This window comes from Mastigoproctus giganteus, chromosome 10 (assembly GCF_048544385.1).
Source record: "Mastigoproctus giganteus isolate SK-2022 chromosome 10, ASM4854438v1, whole genome shotgun sequence".
Taxonomy (NCBI): Eukaryota; Metazoa; Arthropoda; class Arachnida; order Uropygi; family Thelyphonidae; genus Mastigoproctus; species Mastigoproctus giganteus.
In genome coordinates this window covers 95,369,805-95,389,760 of record NC_143584.1, presented here as the reverse complement: position 1 = coordinate 95,389,760, position 19,956 = coordinate 95,369,805, and the positions used below count along the sequence as shown (strand labels likewise).

At 38.6% G+C, this 19,956-nt stretch overlaps 1 protein-coding gene across 1 annotated transcript in view; it reads right to left on the bottom strand.

Moving 5' to 3' along the window:
* Positions 1-19,956, bottom strand: part of TBC1D16 (TBC1 domain family member 16) — a 272,554-nt gene that overhangs the window by 112,007 nt on the left and 140,591 nt on the right. The window contains exons 6-7 of the mRNA XM_090382977.1: positions 18,344-18,513; positions 14,303-14,308 (exon numbers count right to left, since the gene is read on the bottom strand). Of these exons, the coding sequence (XP_090239103.1) occupies positions 14,303-14,308; positions 18,344-18,513 (176 nt within the window). The remainder of the gene's footprint in view (positions 1-14,302; positions 14,309-18,343; positions 18,514-19,956) is intronic.

Here is a 19,956-nt window from a genome sequence, read left to right as displayed (position 1 = left end):
TGTGAGGTGTTGATGCAGATGCACCATTAGATATAAAGTGTACTTGCGAAAATATCTTAAAAACTCCATTGAAATGATGGCAATAGTAAAGAATACTGTTTACTGTAAAGAATGTTGCTAAACTTGGTTTCTTTTTCAATAGCAAGACAGTGATATTCTTCTTAACCAAGTGTTTCAGCTTTAATATGTTTGCTGACACCTATATCTGAGAGAGCCCATTTAAATGGAAGGGAAACCAGAGACCAACATAACACAAAATGCAAAGACAAGGAACCACCAGCCTAAAAAAGGCTACAGCAGAAGAGATAAGAGTGAAGATAGGCCAACTGACCCAATACCAACAGGGTAACAGACGTAAGAAGCTGATCAGAAAAGTGAAGGCCATCCTCAAGAAAGGTAACACCCACAGCAAACATGAGACCTGTAATCAGAGGATTGAAGAATACCTTGACACTATCAAATAGAAACTCCTAGTGCTCAGCAAGAGACTTTGCCATTACAGAAAAAGTGCCCAGAGGAAAACAGACAACACAATATTTGATGAAAACAAGAGAGCCTTCTACAGGAAAAATCAGACAAGAGGAGGAGGAGGAAAATAATAGAGCCCCGAACCAGAAGATACTTGAGGGGTTCTGGGGAAACCTCTGGAGCAGTGAAGTTAGCCATCACTGCCATGCACCCTGTATAGTTCTAGAAAGGAAGCAAACCAAGAACATACATGAGATGACAGAATAGGAGATATTGGAGGAAGATGTACAATAGTTGATCAGGAAGTCCCACAACTGGTGGACCGCAGGAATAGATAACATCCACAATTACTGGTACAAGAAGGTTAGTTGCACAGAGGCACACAGCAGAGCAGAGCAGTTCACCCAGATAAAAATGAACCCTGACAATCCTAGCAAAGTACAGACCAATCATCTGTCTCCCAACAATGTACAAGATCCTGACCAGCTGCATAACTAAAAAGATATTAGACCACTTGGAGAGCCAAAACATCATGGCTGAGCACTGACCATTGAAGATGCAGTTATGGTGCAAGCCTACAAGAATCGCAACTTGCACCAGCCTACATTGACTACAAGGCCTTTGATTCCATGCCACACAGCTGGTTGATAGACATTGAAGATCTACAAAGTCAACCCGATGCTGACACACTTTCTAGAAGCAACCATGGCAAAGCGGAGGACCACCATCAAGGTCAAGAACATCAAAACCAGACCAATACCCATCAGAACAGAAATCTTCAGATAGATGCCCTGAGCCCACTATGGTTGTCTAGCACTCAACCCACTGTCCACCATGCTCAGTAACAGAAAGTATGGATATACCCTGAAAGAAGGGAGGAAGAACCTGTACACCCTCTCTCATCCGATGTACACTGATGATGTCAAACTCTACACCACAACTGAGAATCATCAGCTTCAACAGCTACTATGGATCACCGAAGGGTTCAGCACTGAAAGACGTCTCCGTAGCCAGGTGGGAAGGAGCAGCAGTGCGTAGCATACGCTTCTTGATTAGACCAGGGTTCGAGCCCGTCACCACCAAATACGGAGGATGCGGAAAGGTCAGGGAATGACCACCGCATATCCCGGAGCAATATGGCCTTAGTTGCTAATGCTCCTAAAAACCAAACAACATCAGCACTGAAATCACGATGCAATTTGGCCTGTACAAATGCAAAATCCATGGGCTGCAATCAAGGAAATCCAGTCGAAAGGAACTACCAGCTGAAGACCAGTGAAGAGATTGAAGGCATGACCAAGGAAGAGAGACATACCAATATCTGGGAATGATGCAGGCCCACCAGTTAGAACACAAGGAGGTCAAGGCCTGCCTCACTGAGAAATACCATCCGAGAATAAGAAGCCTGCTAAAATTAAAGATGAATGGCAGGAACATGGTCACAGCCATAAACACTTATGTGGTCTCAGTACTAACATGCCGACCGGGCTAGCCAGGTGGGTAAAGTGTTTGCCTGGCAACCCAAAGGTTGCGGGTTCAAATCCCACCTTGAGCTTGGATCAGAGTAAAATGCAAAAACTTTGGGAGGTGCATTATGGCCACAGAAGCCGACGCGCCAACAACTAATAAAAAAAAAAAAAAAAAAGTACTAACGTACCCCTTCAGAATCATAGATTGGACTAACATTGAGCTGGAGGAGATTATGAGATCGACCAGGATATTGATGACCAAGAGGTGCCAACATCACCTGATACTGTCAATCTCATCACCTGAGATTGACAATATCCTGTAAAGAAGGAGGAAGGGGATTGACTGACCTCAATGAACAAAAGAATGCAATTAAAACCCTGTGGGATTACTTCTAGGAAAACACAGCATTGATCTACCAAGCCATAAGAAAGATAGACAAATGGCACACAACACTCAACCTCAACAAGGGGACCACACTCACACAGACAAAAGAAACAAACAGAAAGATGGGTGAAGAAGACACTCAATGGCAAACACTACAATGACCCCGAATGATCAAGACTACATAGATAAGATGGCTTTCAACGCTTGGCTCACAAACGGAAGGCTCTTCCCCAAAACCGAATGATTCATGCTCGCCATCCAAGACCAGGTAATCAACATCAGGAACTACAGGAAATAGATCGCCAACAAACTCAGAGTAACAGATAACACACATTGACGATGCTATCTATCCTATCTATCCCCAGAAACAATCCAGCACATCACCACAGGATGCAGATAGAGTACGCTCCCAGACACAACCAGGTTGCCAGGATAATACATCAGAAGCTAGCGCAAAAATACCAGCTGATCAAAGAAAGTTTACCACAATATGAGTACATGCCTCGGGCTGTACTAGAGACCTCTACTCAGGCTATACTGGGACTGTTCTATCATAACAGACAAGACGATCCTGCACAGCAGACTAGACATGACATAACCCTCATTGACAAGAAGTAAATGGCTACATACCTGATCAACATAGCAGTGTGCCCAACACCAGCGACCTCCAGAAAACATATGAGGAAAAGATCAGGAAGTACTCAGACCTATGACAGGAAGTCAAAGATATGTGGCATATGGAACAAGTGATGACCATCCAGATCATCATATCAACCACCGGAATGTTGCCAAAGAGCCTCCATAAGAACCTAGCAACAATAGGCCTCCCAGAGAACACTTAGATGGAACTCCAGAAAGCTATGATCCTGAACACCTGTAGGATAGTAAGAGATCTCCTCAACCAGCACTAACAATAATAATAATAGTAGTTGGACACAGCCAACCACCCCATGCACTTGGTACCAGTACCTGTCAAGGGGTGGAAAAATCCCATAAAAAAGGAGAAAAGGTGTTTTATTTTTATAATAATAATAATGGTGTACACACTATACTGGGACTGTGCCATAATAATTGACAAGACAATCCTGTACAACAGACCAGACATAACTCTTATCGACAAAAAGGAAATGGCTACCTACCTGATCAACATAGCAGTGCCCAACACCAGCAAACCATGTAGATGCCCAACAAGAGAAAATGCACAAGGTAGAGATCAGGAAGTATTCAGACCTAAGACAGGAAGTTAAAGATATGGCATGTGGAATAAGTAATGACCATCCCAATCACCAAGTCAACCACCAGCATGGTGCCAAAAAGCCTCCATAAAAACCTAGCAGCAATAGGCCTCCCAAAGAATACTTACATGGAAACACCAGAAAGCCATGATCCTGAACACATGTAGGATAGTAAGAGAGTTTCTCGACAAACAGTAATAATAACAATAATAACAACTGAACACAACGAATCACACCATGCACTTGGTTCCAGTACCCATCACAGGGTGGAAAAAAACCCCATAAAAAAGGAGAAAAAGTTTTATAATAATAATAAGTTATACACTTGGTGGTATTGAATTAAAAGCAGTAGAAGAAGAAGAAAAGGCCTCTGGAGTTAAATACATGTGGATATACAGTTCTCTGAGCAATTCAGGAGGGTGGCAAAGAAGGCCCATGGTGTCCCATTCAATGATTTATTGAACATTTGTTTTAGAGGTCACATTAGAAAGATCATAATCCCAGTGCATAAGGCAAGTGCAAGATCCCACCTAAAATACTGTGCCCAAATGGCAACACCTTACAAAGCCATTGAACTTCTTGAAAAGGCACAGGGGTCAACAACCGGCTTGGTAAAATCTACAAAAGGGTATCCATATAAGGGAAGACTTCAAATATAAAGGTTACAGAGCTTGGCAATCATTCACCCTAGAGGGAACCTGATTGAGGTCTATAATGCTTTTTAAATTTTATATATACGGTAGGGTCCCACTCATACAGTGGGTTAGGTTTCAGGCCACAGCCAATAAGTGAAATATAGCTGTTTTTTTCACTTGTGAATGCATATAAAAGCCTAATAGCATGTTTACACTATTATATGCTGTAAACAGACTGAATAATAGACAATAAAATGGTGCCCAAAGCCCTTCTCAGACTGTTGCTGAGCATGTCATGCTGAAAAAGTGGAACAAGTGCCAAACATAATGAACATGGATATAATTGAAAACTCGTATTAGCAGAATGCCTTTTTACTATTATAATTATATTTTATTTATAATAATTATTTTTTGGGTGGCAGAAAAAACCTGTGGATTTCTTGGACTACATGCCTAATACTAATCCAAAAAAGTTTTTTGCAAAAGTTCTAAAGTTTGACAGCAATCTGTGAGTATGGCTGCTGGTTATTGTAAGAAAACACTAACTACCTTAATTGAACTGTTTCAAATGCTACTAAAATATTATAGCAATTTTATACTACAGTGGATTCCGGTTATTTGGGCCACCGGTTAATCGGGGCAGCCATTTATTTGGGGCAAATCTTAAAAAACAGAAACCAATCAAGAAAATAGCCAGGGTTTACTTCGCTTAATTGGGACAGCATGCCGTTTAATCGGGGCAGGAGACCGCAGCACTGGAGATTACCCTACGATTGTCTCTGATGGTACCACGCAGTTCAGTCAAAATTCTGGAGGTCACAACCATAAAACAATAAAAACAATTAGCAGTCACCTGTTTATTGGGCTTTTCTGTTAGTGAAATCTATCATAAACGGACAGTAAACTCAATCTTACTGAATTTGTGATAATACCGACAGCTGAAATTCTGTGGGTTATTATGGTGAAATGTGTTTACACTTCCATGAAATCTTCAATCATATAAAAAAATTAATTTTCAGATCTCTTCATTCCTATTTTTAAAGCTTTGTAACTTGTTACTCCCTTTTCACTTGTGCGTATTGTGTTACTTGCAATTTGTGTGTGCTGTGTTCTATGTTATTGATTGCTTATCTTTTTATTATTTTAAATTTTAATCCCCACCCACAAATGTGAGTGAACAGAAATGTCAACTAGTTAGTATGTACGTATTACAGTATGTATTAATTATTCCGATTATCACGTATATTCTTCCGATTTTCACATATCATTTAATTTTTTAATTGGTAAGGTAATAAAGGGTAAATTTGTGCTTAATATATCTTTGCTTTTATAGCCTGTGGATAATATTCCTCCTATTTTCGTTAATTAGAATCGCTGTTTAATAGAATTAAAATTCAATTCACAAACTTGATCACAATGACCAGCGCTTACTGCACATTGTACAGTGAACGGTACTTTACTACGATGACTCCATCGTAACATGATTTGATTGTACAGTGAACCAATTGGAACGGGGTGTACATTGCATTTTTAACTATTTACGTGAAACTTCGGATAATTGGGGCAGACGCTAAATTGGGCCAAAATGCACTAGTCCCGATGTGTCCCATATAACCGGAATGGACTGTATATATAAAATGACTATAATATATGAGGGTGGGGGCATCAAAAGGTTTTCCCCCGACTATGTTCTACGTGTCCCAAGACATTGAGATCTGGAATATATATTACTCCTACTCTATGTAGTCACCACCCAAGGCAACAACATTTCTCCCATCTTTTGTGGCACTTCCTTATGCCAACTTTGCAGGTCTAATTTTGCTCTTGAAACCATGCTTCTATCATAGCTTATCCCATTCTCAGCAACTATCTGTTTACTGGTGAGATCGGCAAAAGGGCGTCCATATGAAGAAAGACTTTGAATATGTGGGATGCAGAGCTTGGAAACTAGCAACCTTAGAGGAGACGTGATTGAGGTTTTTAAGGCTTTGAGGCATAAACAAAATGAATGAGGATGAAATTTTCACTGTCATAAATGATTCTAGAACTAGGGGGGATAATTTCAAGTTACGGGGGGGGGGGTGTTTAGACTGGATTTTTTTTTTTTAATCAAAACCCCAAACACGAGAGGTATTAGAACCTATAGTATTTAGTATCGTGCTTGGGTTGGAGGTTGAAAAGACGAAAGAAGATATTCGTTGACATTAGACTTGAACTTCCATAGACTGTAATTTTCAGGAAATACATATGAAGGAAGGTTGTTCCAGAAAACAGCAGTTGAATGAATAAATGAGGAGGATGAAAAGTTGGTTCAGTGAGTTTGAAGTTGGACAGCAAATGGATGTTGGCTGGTGGTGGCACTCGTTTTGAAAGAGAGAGAGAGAGCGGGAATAATAGAAGCCAATTCAGAAGAACAGTGCCCATGGAAGTATCTGTATAAAGGGCATGCAACAGAAACAGTACGTCTATGAGATAGAGTGGAGAGACTCTGTTAGAGAGGAGTCATTAATTAACCTAACTGCCCTCTTCTGAATGAAACCTAGAAGCCTGAGAGAAGTTTTGGGGACACCACCACAGATGTGAGAACAATATTCAATGGTAAGGCGGATTTTCGATTTGTACAGAGTGAACAGCTGTTTGGAAGAAAAGTAACACCAAGAGCAAAAGAGAAAACTAAGTTTTTTAGATGCAGAGGAAGCAATATTTGTAATGTGATTGTGCCAAGAGAGATTAGAAGTCAGGGTAATCCCCAAAAGAGATATATCATTTTGCCGAGAAATCGAATGTGTCACCAAAGATAAGCATAGGAGCAGAAGAATCCTTTTTGCGAGACATAAGACAAGACTGAGTTTTAGAAGGATTGAAATCAACTAAGTTCTCTTTGCCCCACTGAAGAATTACCTGGAGATCAGCATTTATCAAATTGGTAGAGGATATTCAAGAAGTTGAAGCTGATTGAGCAGGGCAAGTTTCCTCAAAATGGAAAGGGGAATGCAATGTATACTATCATTGGCAAAAATATGGATAGGATTTCCAGTCAATGGAAGAAGGTCATTAATATGCAAGAGGAAAATGGTGGGGGAAAGAACTGAAACTTGGCTGACACCAACATTAGTGGAGAAGTAGAGAGCCATCTACCATCACCCTCAGTGAGCGATCAGAGAGAAAACTGGATAACCAATTACAAAAAACGGTTGGCAAACCATAAGATGGAAGCTTGTTTAGAAGACCTTTATGCCAAACAAGATCGAAAGCCTTTGAGATGTCAAAAGAACTGCTTGTGTTTCACCAAACTTTTCCATTGAATTTGTCCATAAATGAGTATAACATAAGGCAGAATATCACCAGTGGATCAACACTGACGGAATCCATACTGGTGATCGTTGATCAGACGGAAGGTCTCTAGGTAGTTTAAGAGTTGGCGGTTAATTGATTTCTTCATTACTTCAGAAAGAGTAGAAGTAATTGCAATGGGACGATAATTGAATGGGAGGGATTTGTCACTCTTTTTAGGAACTGGCTGAATATGACCAAATTTCCAAGCAGAAGGAAAAACACCTTTGGAATAAGAAAGTGGAAAAAGGCGGCAAAGAACAGGAGCACAGGTTTTGAGAACAAGTGAAGAAATACCATCAGCACATGGAGCTTTCTTAGCGTCAAGATTCGTCAAAATCCTTCTGACATCCATTTGACGGAAGACCGCAGGAGGCATTGAATGGAGGGTGCTAGGTGTTTTACGAAGATCATTAATACGTGAGTTGGAAGAAAAATGGGATGCTAGCAGGTCAGCTTTATCCTTGGCCGAAGTGACAACAGAACCATCTGGTTTTGATAGAGGTGGGAACAGAGATCGGCAAAATTTGCTGCCAATAGCTTTGGCAAGAGATCAGAATGTTCGGCTACCATTAAGGCAAGAAGCAAGTTTTCTACTCTTAGCCTGTTCAAAATCTAGTTTGGACTGATAAATAACTGCTTTACAATTGTTGTGAGCTTTGGTGTAGGCAGAAAATGAAACTGAAGAATTGGAAACAAGCCAATTATGATATGCAATGTTCTTTTCATGAACAGCCATAGCATATTTATTGGAAAACCAAGGTTTAGATAAAGGACGAGATTTTAAAGTGGAGTGTGGAATAAAGGATTCCATTCCTACAAGAATAAATTTCTGACACGATCTGAGCAAACGTCGATATCAAAAGTTTTGAAACAGTTATCTGACCAAGGAAAAGAAATCTCGCAGGTTATGCCATTTTTCATTCTTGTAATGCCAAACAATACGAGGTTGCGAATAGCCATGAGATAAAGGCTCCATTGGAGAAGAGACAATCAGCAAGTTGTGATCTGAGGTGCCTAAAGAACCACTCACTTCGACCATGTACTTAGAAGGGTTATTTGTGAGAAAAAGATCAAGTATGTTGGCTGTATGGTTAGGATTGTCTTGTATTCTTGTAGGTAAATGAACAATCTGTGCAAGGTCATTACTAATTGCAAAAGCCTCAGCATCTCGACAAGCTGGGTCGGTGTGACTAGAAAAAGGAAGTCAGCTGGAGTTGTGAACATTAAAATCACTAAGGAAAATTACCTCACTGTTAGGAAAGTTGGACTGGAGAAAGTCAATTTGCAAAGAGAGGAAGTCAAAGAGCTCCAAGTGATTAGTGGAGTTGGGAGAATGACAGAGACAACAGATGAATTTGACACAATGAGGTAGAGAGATTTTAAGCCAGAGAAGATCAAAAAGAGGAGATTCTAAATGACCAAGTCTCTGACATGGAATATTGGAATGGATATATGCACAAGTACCACCTTTGAGGCGAAAGGAATCATACAGCGAATAATTTGGGCAACTGAGATGAGCAGTAGTTGAATCAACTGATAATTGAGATTCTGCCAGAAAAAGTACATGGGGTTTGGCAGATTGCAAGTGGAAATGGACGTCGTTCAGATTGGAATTGAGAACACGTATATTTGTGAAATGAACTAGGAAGTGTTTAGGAGGTTAGATCCTTTTGCAGATAAGCTTACCCTATTAGTTTGACAATTCATGGTATATTCAATAGTAAGAAAAAGTGTGTGTGGCGGGGACATGCTGTATGAAGTAATGAAATTTTTGGATACGGTGTACACATGGTAAGAATATACCCAGATCCTTGACATAATGTGGCCTTGACAATGCCCCTGCATACCCACTACTCGGACTACCTCCAGTAACTATCTGGCAGAGTAGAGGTAGCAAGATTAAACACTACATGATCCAGAAGCCTCCTAAAGAGTTACCAATTCGGTCTGGTGTACTAACTAGCGGCTGGCCTGAGAACACCGTTTTAGAGCTGTACTCTAGAAAAATGTAAGTAAGATTGGATCTCGCCATGATGTTCATCATAACCTCAAAAGTCATCAGTCATACTGCATGATGGAAGAGATGGGGGAAAGGTTGAACAGAACTTAGCTCTGGAGACTAAACATGGGTTCCACCACTTGAAGCCTGCAATAAGCAAAGTGGTGGTATTGCACCGGTTGATGAAAGTCATCTACTACCTAGTATTGCACGAAGTTTTATTTTAACCAGCGAGTTATAAATTACTGGAATACGTTACCTACATGGGTGGTAGAAGCTGATACAGTTTGGGGAAATTCACAGATAATTACCTATGGGAGGAGGGAAACGCTTCGGTTGTCCATTACCCTATCTCTTATTCATTAATTAATATTTAAAAAAAAATTTTTTTATTATTATTATTTTATTTTTATTTTTTGGCTGGTGCAGCATAAGCCATAGGCTTCCTTGCACCATGTGGCCATTGCTAATAGTAATTGTTATCCGTTAGTCATTGATGATCAACGTGCTCAGCCTGGTCAGTGCGTGTTAATAGGAGACTGCTTCTACAGGGATGGGATACACTTAAATAGAAAGGGTGCAAGAATATTTGCTGATGCTATCGAGGCAGTGTTAGGTGGGTCGGAAAACTGCTAGCTTGGGGGAATACACTGACTAATAGATTAACAGCAACCTCTGGCAGAGGTGAAAGTGATTCTTGCATTGCTTCTATTGGAATGAGCAGCAGCCTCGAAAACAACGTGCAGGGTACTTCAGAGACTGCTGGGAATCACTGCAGAAGAAGTAAATACATGGGCTGTGTTAAGGTAGCTAAGAATAGGAACAGGTGCAGGTATAAGCCAATGCTAAGAGTTTTCTCAATAAATTTGAGGTGTTGGTCAAAACATCAAAGGCAGATATTGTTGGGATATCAGTGACATGGTGTCACAGAGATATAAGGAATGCAGAACTGAATTTGGGGAGTACAATGTGTACAGGAAGGATACACAGGATAGGAAGGGAGGAGGGGTTATGCTATTAGGTAAGAAATGCATAAAATCCAAGAAAGTACAGCCAGTCGACATGGCTGGACAGTGCAATGTCGAGTCGGTTTGGTGTGACATAAGCACCGGGAAAGCAAAATTGAGAGTAGGAGTGTGTTATAGGCCTAATGACTGATGAGTACAATAAACAACTGTACAGAGAAATAGAGTGGCCAGTAAACCAGAGTGTCATATAATGGGGGATTTTAATTTCCCAGATATTGACTGGAATTTGTGGGTTGCTCATTCACACACTAACAAGGCTTTTGTGAATTTATTGTATGATTGTTTTCTACAGCAGCATGTTCGATAGGCAACTAGAGGGATTAATACTCTTCATCTGATTATCAGTAGTGATTCTTCAAGTATTAAGAATCTGCAGATAAAGGAACCACTAGGTGGCAGCAATCACAGTGTGCTGAAGTGGGATTTACTCAAAGAGGTAACTACCATCGGGGGTAAAGGGAAGGGTTTTTGCTTTCGTAAAGGTGATTGCGGTGGTCTGAAAGAGTATTTAAATTCTATATGGGACCAACTGATGATGTTACCAACAGCAAATTCAAAATGGAAAACATTCAAAGAATTAATCTATCTTGGAAGTGACTAGGCTTTTCATACCAACTAAGAAATATTGTTCAAGGTTTAGGCCTAAATGGATGTCAGATGAACTAATGAGACATGTGGCAGAGAAGAAAAATTCGTGGGATACATATAAATTAACAGGTGACATGAAAGCGTATGATAGATATAAGCTGGTCTGTACCCAAGTCACAAAGCAGGTTAGGCAGTCAAATGCAGATTACAAGAAATCTGGCAAAGGATGAAAAGAAAAACAGCAAAGAGTTCTTTACTTATGTAAACTCTAAAAGGAAGGAGATGAATCAGATTAGTCCGCTTGATATCAATTGTTCAACTGTTGATGATCCTGCTCAAGTAGCTAACAAACTAAATGAGTATCTTGCAGCATCTACATTCACACATGAGGGAGGGGAATGCCAGAGGTGAATTAAACTCTGGCTGTGATCTAGATGATTTTATAATAACTGAGAGGAAAGTGGAGGAGAAATTGTTGAAGATAAACATAAGAAAGGCACCTGGGGTGGATGGGATCTATCCTCTTATATATTTAAGGAGGCAGTAAAGGAAGTAAGCATACCCTTTTAACCCTTGGACTCAGGGGAGGTACCCATGGACTGGAGATGACTTCAATTCACAAAGGAGGATCAACGGGTGATACAAGTAATTACAGACCTGTTAGTTTAACTTCTGTGCCAGGAAAATTAATGGAGGCACTGGTTAAAGAAGCACTGCAGCAGCATCATCTAGAAAAGACTTCAGTTATAGCTAGGACACAGCACGGATTTGTTAAGGGGTAGTCTTTGTCTGACCAATTTGATTGGATACTATGATGCAGTCACAAAGCAACTGGATGCAAAGAATAATTTCGATATCAATATTTGGATCTTAGAAAGGTTTTTGATACTGTTGCACATGGAAGACTGCTGCACAAATCGGAGCAGTGTGGCACTGGAGGCAAACTGCTGCTGTGGATAAAGGGATAGTCGAGTGGGAGAAGACAGAGAGTTGTAATCAATGGACACTGCTCTTCGTGGACTAATGTTATTAGTGGAGTACGCCATGGTTCAGTGATGGGTCCATTGTTGTTTTCTCTATTTATTAATGATACTGATGATGGTATATCAGCTTAATGTCCAAGTTTGCAGACGATACGAAGGTCGGCAGGGCTGTTAATGGCACTAATGACAGTTCGCTGCTGCTGCAACAGGATCTAGAAAAGTTGAGCAGATGGGCTGAGAGATGGCAACTGAAGTTTAACACAAATGTAAAGTACTGCATATGCGAAGCAGGAACCCTAGAGTAACGTATCAACTGTGTAGTACTACAATGACAGTGGTAGAGAATGAAAAGGACCTGGGGGTAATTGTGCCAGCAGATATGAAGTTTTCTGTGTAGACCGTCTTGTCAATGATATACAGGAATTTTTCTAGGGGATAAGGTAATTATCCCCTTGTATAAGGCAATGGTCAGGACATATCTTGAGTACTGTACAGGTCTCTAGGCCTCATTTTAAGAATGTAGAGCTGATGGAACAAGTACAAAGAAGGGTAAAAAGATTAGTGAATGGAACAAAGGGTTGCTCTTATGAAGAAAGGCTTAAGTTTTGCAAATTACAGTGTCTGAAGACTAGGCACCTGCAAAGTGATCTGATTGAGGTGTAAAAAACCTTGAATGGTTTGACCATGCTTAATGCTGATGGGATTCTTCCTCTTGCTCAGAATAATCATCCGAGAGGATGTAAATTCAATTTGAGGAAAGACAGTTGTAGGAGAGATATGCGGAAGTTTGCCTTTAGCCAGAGAGTGGTTGAATGCCGAAACAAACTTCCATCCGTCGCTGTAGAAGTTGATAGCTTAAATAGATTCAAGGCAGAACTAGACAAACATTTGGAGCAAGTGGATGGATGAAATGAGGGTTTTTTTTGTTTGTTTTTTTTGGCTGATGCTATATAAGCTTGCTTTCTTGCATCATGTGCCTTTACTAATGCTAATGATCAGCTATTCAATTTTCTCCACAAATTCTGTCCACTGATGGCTGCCCACTTTTTTCCCTCATAATGGACACTCTCCTTGCTGCACCTGAACTGACCCCAATGTTTTACATTATACAATGGGCAGATATCCCCATACACCGTAGACATCTCTTCATGGATAGTGCTTCGTTGTGTGCTTTGCAAAAACACGAATTTGATAATGGATCAATATTCAACTTTATCAATGATGACACTGTCACAAACTAAGCTCCTTAACAAAAGAAACATAATAGTTAGAGCAATGAAACTTCTGGCCTTTTTATTACTAGATGAACAAGCAATACAGTTAATAAAAGATAATTTGTAGAATACACAGAAGAAGGTAATGGGGAAAGGTTTTTGATATGTCCTCGTATTTACAATACTATTTATATTTAATTAAACGTATTATTTACAATTACACAAAGAAATGCTAACCTATGACAGTGAGTTTTGTTAACCAAAAAAAAAAAAAAAAAAAAAATCACTGCCGTCAACATCTGTTAATTCAAAGAAGTATATTTTTATTATACTTATTTTTTTAATGGAACATGTAATAATCAGATTTAATATCTCTGAGAATAGTGCCCATCTCATCCCCGAAAACTGACAGCAACATCTCCCTGAAGATGGTTACAACTTGCATTATTGAAGTTTTTTCGGAAATACTTTCTTGATTTAAGTAATAAATCATCATAGGTGAAATAATAATATACGGTAAAACAAAGTTTGGCATGAAAATAAATGCAAAAAAAATCAGCAACAAGAATTCACTAGCATATCCAAAGCTGAAAAGAAGTACATTTGATTCTTTCACAGAATAAGAGGATATTCTTAACAAAGTGATTATGATCTACAACCAAGGGTGGTTGAACCTTTGTCTGCACAGGCAATTTTTTATAATAATGTATTTTATGGATTGCATGGAGAAATTTTACATCCTTATCATGGACTGACATATGAAGACAGTGACAACCATTAAACTTGCTGATGCTGCTGGAGTCAGCACAAATAGATGATAGATTTGTAAAAATGAAAGAAAGCCCAATTCGTCAGAGCAGGGATTACTGACATGCATTCTCTGCACATGGGAGTTTTCCAAAATTCGCATGTGGTGATGGCGCAAGATGATCCTCATTATTAGACAAATAGCATGAGTTCACCTTTGTCTGAGCAGGTATTTTGGGAAACTCTATTGACAGATATAAAGCAGCAAGTTACTGGGTAAATTTTATCAAATTATTTCAATACACATTTTTTCTTTTCTTGGTAAATTCCATTCCCTCATTTTCTTAGAAAATGTGGCTCTGAGTGTGCTGAAATTCAGCCACATCCTAAAACTCAGGGTACTGCTGAATGTTCAATATACACAGCGACACACATATTGGCTGAAAGTGTCCAATAACCTGGCCACCACTTTCTCCAGATATCATTTGAATTAAGTTTTATGTATGAGGATGCATGATGGAGCAAGTTTACACTGAAGGAGCCACAGACTGCATTTAAAATGTTCCTGCTGAAATCCATAACAATCTTCATAAACTGCTGAAAGTCTTTGCACCTGCATCAAACATGCCTGAATACACTGGTACATTATTTCCCAAAAACTGGAATTGAATAACATCACCAATTACTAAATAAACACTGAGTTAGTAGTTGTAGTAGTGGCATGTGATGCAAGAAAGCAAGTGTATGAGCTTATGCTGCATCAGCCAAAAAAAAAAAAAAAAAAAAAAAATCACACAATTCCCTCCAAATGCCTGTTCAGTTCCTCCTTAAATTTATTTAACCTATCAACTTCCACAACGACAGATGGAAGTTTGCTCCAGCAATTAACCACCCGCTGACTAAAGGCAAATTTCCGCACATCTATTTTACATCTGTCCTTTCTTAATTTGAATTTATGCCCCATTAGGTTCGTAATCTGAACAAGTGGAAGAATCCCATCAGAATTCAACGTGCTCAACCCATTCAAGGCCTTATACACCTCAATCAGATCACCGCGAAGGTGCATAGTCTCCAGCCACAGCAATTTGCAGAACTTAAGCCTCTCTTGGTAAGAGGATCCCTTCATTCACCTCACCAATCTTGTTGCCCTTATCTGTACACGCTCAAGTAAATCTACATCCTTCCTAAAATGAGGCCTCCAGACCTGTACGCAGTACTCAAGGCATTTAACCATTGCCTTATACAGAGGGATAATCACCTCCTTTTCCCTGCTAGCAAAATTCCTATATATCATTGACAAAACCCCATGAACTGCCCTGGCAGCCTGTCTGCATTGCTCAGAAAACTTCATATCTGCCTGCACAATTACTCCCAGGTCTTTTTCATTTTCTACCACCTTAAGTGTAGTACCACACAGTTGGTACATTTCTCTGGGGTTACTTCTACCCATATGCAGTACTTTACATTTGTCAAGATTAAACTTCAGTTGCCACTTCTTAGCCCATCTGCCCAAATTATCTAGATCCTGTTGCAGTAACACACTGCCATTACTGTCATTAACAACCCTGCAAACCTTTGTATCATCTGCAAACTTCGACATTAAGCCTGATATACCAAGTATAAACATAACTTTAAGCATTTCGCTATTTTTATATTTAGCCTGATATACCTTCATCAATATCATTGATAAATATACAAAACAACAGTGGACCCAACACCGAACCCTGTGGGACTACACTAATAACATTAGTCCACGAAGAGCAGCACCCATTGATTACCACCCTCTGTCTTCTCCCACTTAACCATCCTTTTATCCATTGTAGCAACTTAATAGCATTCTGCTCCAATTTGTACAATAGTCTTTCATGCGCAACAGTGTCAAAAGCTTTCCTGAAATCCAAGTACATGATATCAAAATTATTTTTTGCATCCAGTTCCTTTGTAACCACATCATAATATCCTATCAAATTTGTCAGACAAGACTTTCCCTTAACAAACCCATGCTGTGTCTGAATTATTGCTGCAGTCTTGTCTAAATGATCCTGCAATGCATCTTTAACCAGTGACTCCATTATTTTACCCGGAACAGAAGTTAAACTAACTGGTCTGTAATTACTCGTGTCACCCTTCAATCCCCCTTTGTGAATTGGGGATACATTTGCACATCTCCAGTCCGTGGGAACCTCCCCTGAGTCCAAGGATGCTCTCATAATTATGGCTAAGGGTTTTCTTAGTTGCTTTGCCGCCTCCTTTAATATAACTGGATAGATCCCATCCACCCCAGGTGCTTTTCTTATGTTTAACTTCAACAATTTCTCCTCCACTTTGCTTTCAGTTATTACAAAATCATTAAGTATCCTGCTACAATTTGATAACCTTCTGCCATTTTCAAACCTTAATAATTCCTCATGTGTGAATGTAGATGCAAAATACTCATTCAGTTTGTTTGCTATCTGAGCAGGATCATCAACAGTCGAACCATCAATGTCAAGTGGACCAATCAGATTCATCCCCTTCCTTTTAGAGTTTATATAAGTAAAGAAATCCTTGCTGTTTTTCTTAGCATCTTTTGCCAAGGATTTCTCGTGATCTGCCTTAGCTTGCCTAACCTCCTTTGTGACCTGATTTACAGACTAGTTTATATCTGCCATAGGCTTCTGAGTCACTTGATAATTTATATGCATCCCATGCATTTTTCTTCTCTGTTACGAGTCTCATTAGATAACCATTTAGGCCTAAACCTTGAACAATATTTCTTAATAGGTATGAAACTTCTAGTAGCATCCACGATTAATTCCTTGAATGCTTCCCACTTAGAATTTACTGTTGGTAACATCGTCAGTTGATCCCACTGTACAGAATTTAAAAACTGTCGGAGACCACTGTACTCACCTTTATGGAAGGAAAAACCCTTTCCTTTACCCCTGATGGTAATTAAATCTTTAAGTAAATCCCACATCAGTACACTGTGTTCACTGCCACCTATTGGTTCCTTTATCTGCAAATTCTTAATACACGAATGTTCACTGCTGATGACCAGATCAAGAGTATTACTTTCTCTGGTTGCCTCTCAAACATGCTGCTGCAGAAAACAATCATTCAATAAATCCACAAAAGTCTGATTAGTGTGTGAGTGACCAACCCACAAAGTTCCAGTCAATATCTGGGAAGTTAAAATCCCCCATTATAAGACATTCTGATTTACTGTCCCCCTCTATTTCTCTGTACAACTGTTCATTGTACTCATTCGAGTCATTAGGCCTATAACACACTCCTACTCTTATTTTTGCTTTCGCAGTGCTTATGTCACACCAAACTGACTCAACAGTGCACTGTTCATCTATATCAACTGGGTGCACTTCTTTTAAGTTCCCAAAGAACAGTGGTTTTTTTTGTCTTTAAGTAATTAGTGATTTATTGTATTTTGGTGGTTGTATAGTTTTTTTTTTTTTTTAAATCCTTTGCATTTTGAAAGTTCAGTTCAATCAGGAATAAGTTTTTCCGCTTTCTCTATTTCTTTGTTTCTATTAAAAACTTTGGGAATATCTAGTGAATAGGATCAAAATGATCCCCAAATGGGTCAGATACATGGGGCAGACAAAATAACAGAAAAACCTGTAATAAGAGTTACAGGTATGCATTAACATGGTGTTGTGCCACCCTTCGCTTTTAAAACAGCTAGTATTCTACAAGGAATAGATTCAAATAAACCTTAAGAGGAATACTGGACTATTCTTCACAGAGGAACATTTCAAGCTCCTTGAGTGATGAAGATAGAGGAAATCTGGTTCTCACTCTCCTCTCAAATTGTCTCATACACCAAACTGTCATACAATGAATTGTGATCCCAGTGCAACCAGTCAGCATCCTTTTATTGTCCAACTTCAAACTCATAGAATCAACTTTTCTTCTTCCTTGTTTATTCCTTCAATTTCAGTTTGCTGGAAAAACCTCCCTTCATACTATTTCCAGAAAATTACAATCTACAAAAGTTCAAGTCTAATGTCAACAAGTATCTTAAAAAAATAATAAAAAACTATACAGCCATTACAAACTACTACTCTCATATCAGGTATATCCATTATTTTGTACCTTGTATATTGTTTTGTGCAACACCCAGAAGGCTAATGTAAAAAATTTATAGATGAAAGCCTTCTCCACGAATTTATTTTGCTAGCTTGTGAAATGCATTTGTATCTAAGACACAGAAGAGTTTGTAAATAATTGCTTCACTGAATAACAGACTTCTAGCTTACCTTCATTGACTTTGAGAAAAAATTCCATTCCTCAAATACATTAGCCAACTTATCTAATCCTCCATAATGAAAATGAAGAATTTTGTACTGACTCTCTCTGCTAGCAATAACTAGTTGTCCACAGGTACACTCTTTATTACTGAAGAACAGTCTTAAAGAACGCATCTGACCTAAGAATGTATAATAAGAAATGTATACTAACCAAAATGCACAAGTAATAACATAAGTATTTCATTGCAATTCAAGTGGATCCAACTTTTTTCTTTAAATTAACTGAAAATTTCCATTTTCTACGATTAATGATATGAAGAGTAGATTAATAAGTTCGTAAAAAAGTAACTTTTCATCATTTCAGTAATTAACAGTTAAGAATACAGGTAGTTCCCGACTTTGAGTTAATTTGTTCCTAGCACGCACTCGTAAAGCTGGAATTAATTTCCTATAGATGTTAAAAACAGGGGTTACGTTCTCAACAATGAAATTTGACTTGTTAATTTTCTGTTGACTTTGAGAATGTTAAATGAAGGTCAACAAAACAATAGTTTATGCTTAAACAATGATTTATTCATCCAAAGAAATGAAAACATAGCCTTTAAAATCAAGCAAATTATAATAAAGAAATTATTTGTCATACAAACATTAAACAGTGTTTATTCTTCATCACCTTCATCATAAACAAACATGATATCAGAATAATGATATCATGTTTGTTTATGATTTCATATTTTGTTTCCAATTTTATTCCTCTTTGCTGTTTCTTTTTATTAATATCACTCACCATAGTATTACTTCGTTTCGGCATACTGTACAGTATTAATAAGCAGGATAAATTTGAAATAAGACAAGACAGCGAAAATGAAGATCAGCACAACCACTCTTTGTAGCATCAGTGTGGTAACTGCTTTATGTTATATGAGTCAGTGAGACACTCTCGACTGAGACAGTCTGAACAAAAATGCACACACACACACACAGTAGTACATGTAGTTATACAATACTACAGTAGTACTGTATAGCTACGGTCATGGCTTGAAATGCCATATTTACGAATGTTTATCATTTATTTATTGCAATTAATGTAGATATTTTTGATTTTGTTGATACTTGAAAAAAATAACTCGTAAAGCGGGAACTGTTTGTATAGTGAAACTTTGTTAAAAATTATAAGAGGAAACCTCATACCTTTATGTAGGACCGGAATTCTCTCAACCCTCAGAGTTGAAGGATTATGTGATTATAAGATTATACAAATAAATGTCACATATTTAATTAAAAGACTGTCATGTATTCAATTCTCATCCCCAACATAACGCATCAAGAAAAGCCTGGGGAAGCCGACAGCCATCAACACCTCCAAAAACCCCAACCAATGCCACATGCTAGCATGAGAACTGAAAATAATTGTCGAATTAATCCTTAAGAAACATAAGATAAATGTAAATGTAAGATAAATCTTTAAGGATTAATTCGACAATTGTTTTCAGTTCTCATGTTGGCATGGGGCATTGGTTGGATTTTTTGGGGGGTGTTGATGGCTTCCCAGGCTTTTCTTGATGTGTTATGTGTGGAGAGAATTGAATATATGACAATCTTTTAATACATATCTATTTATA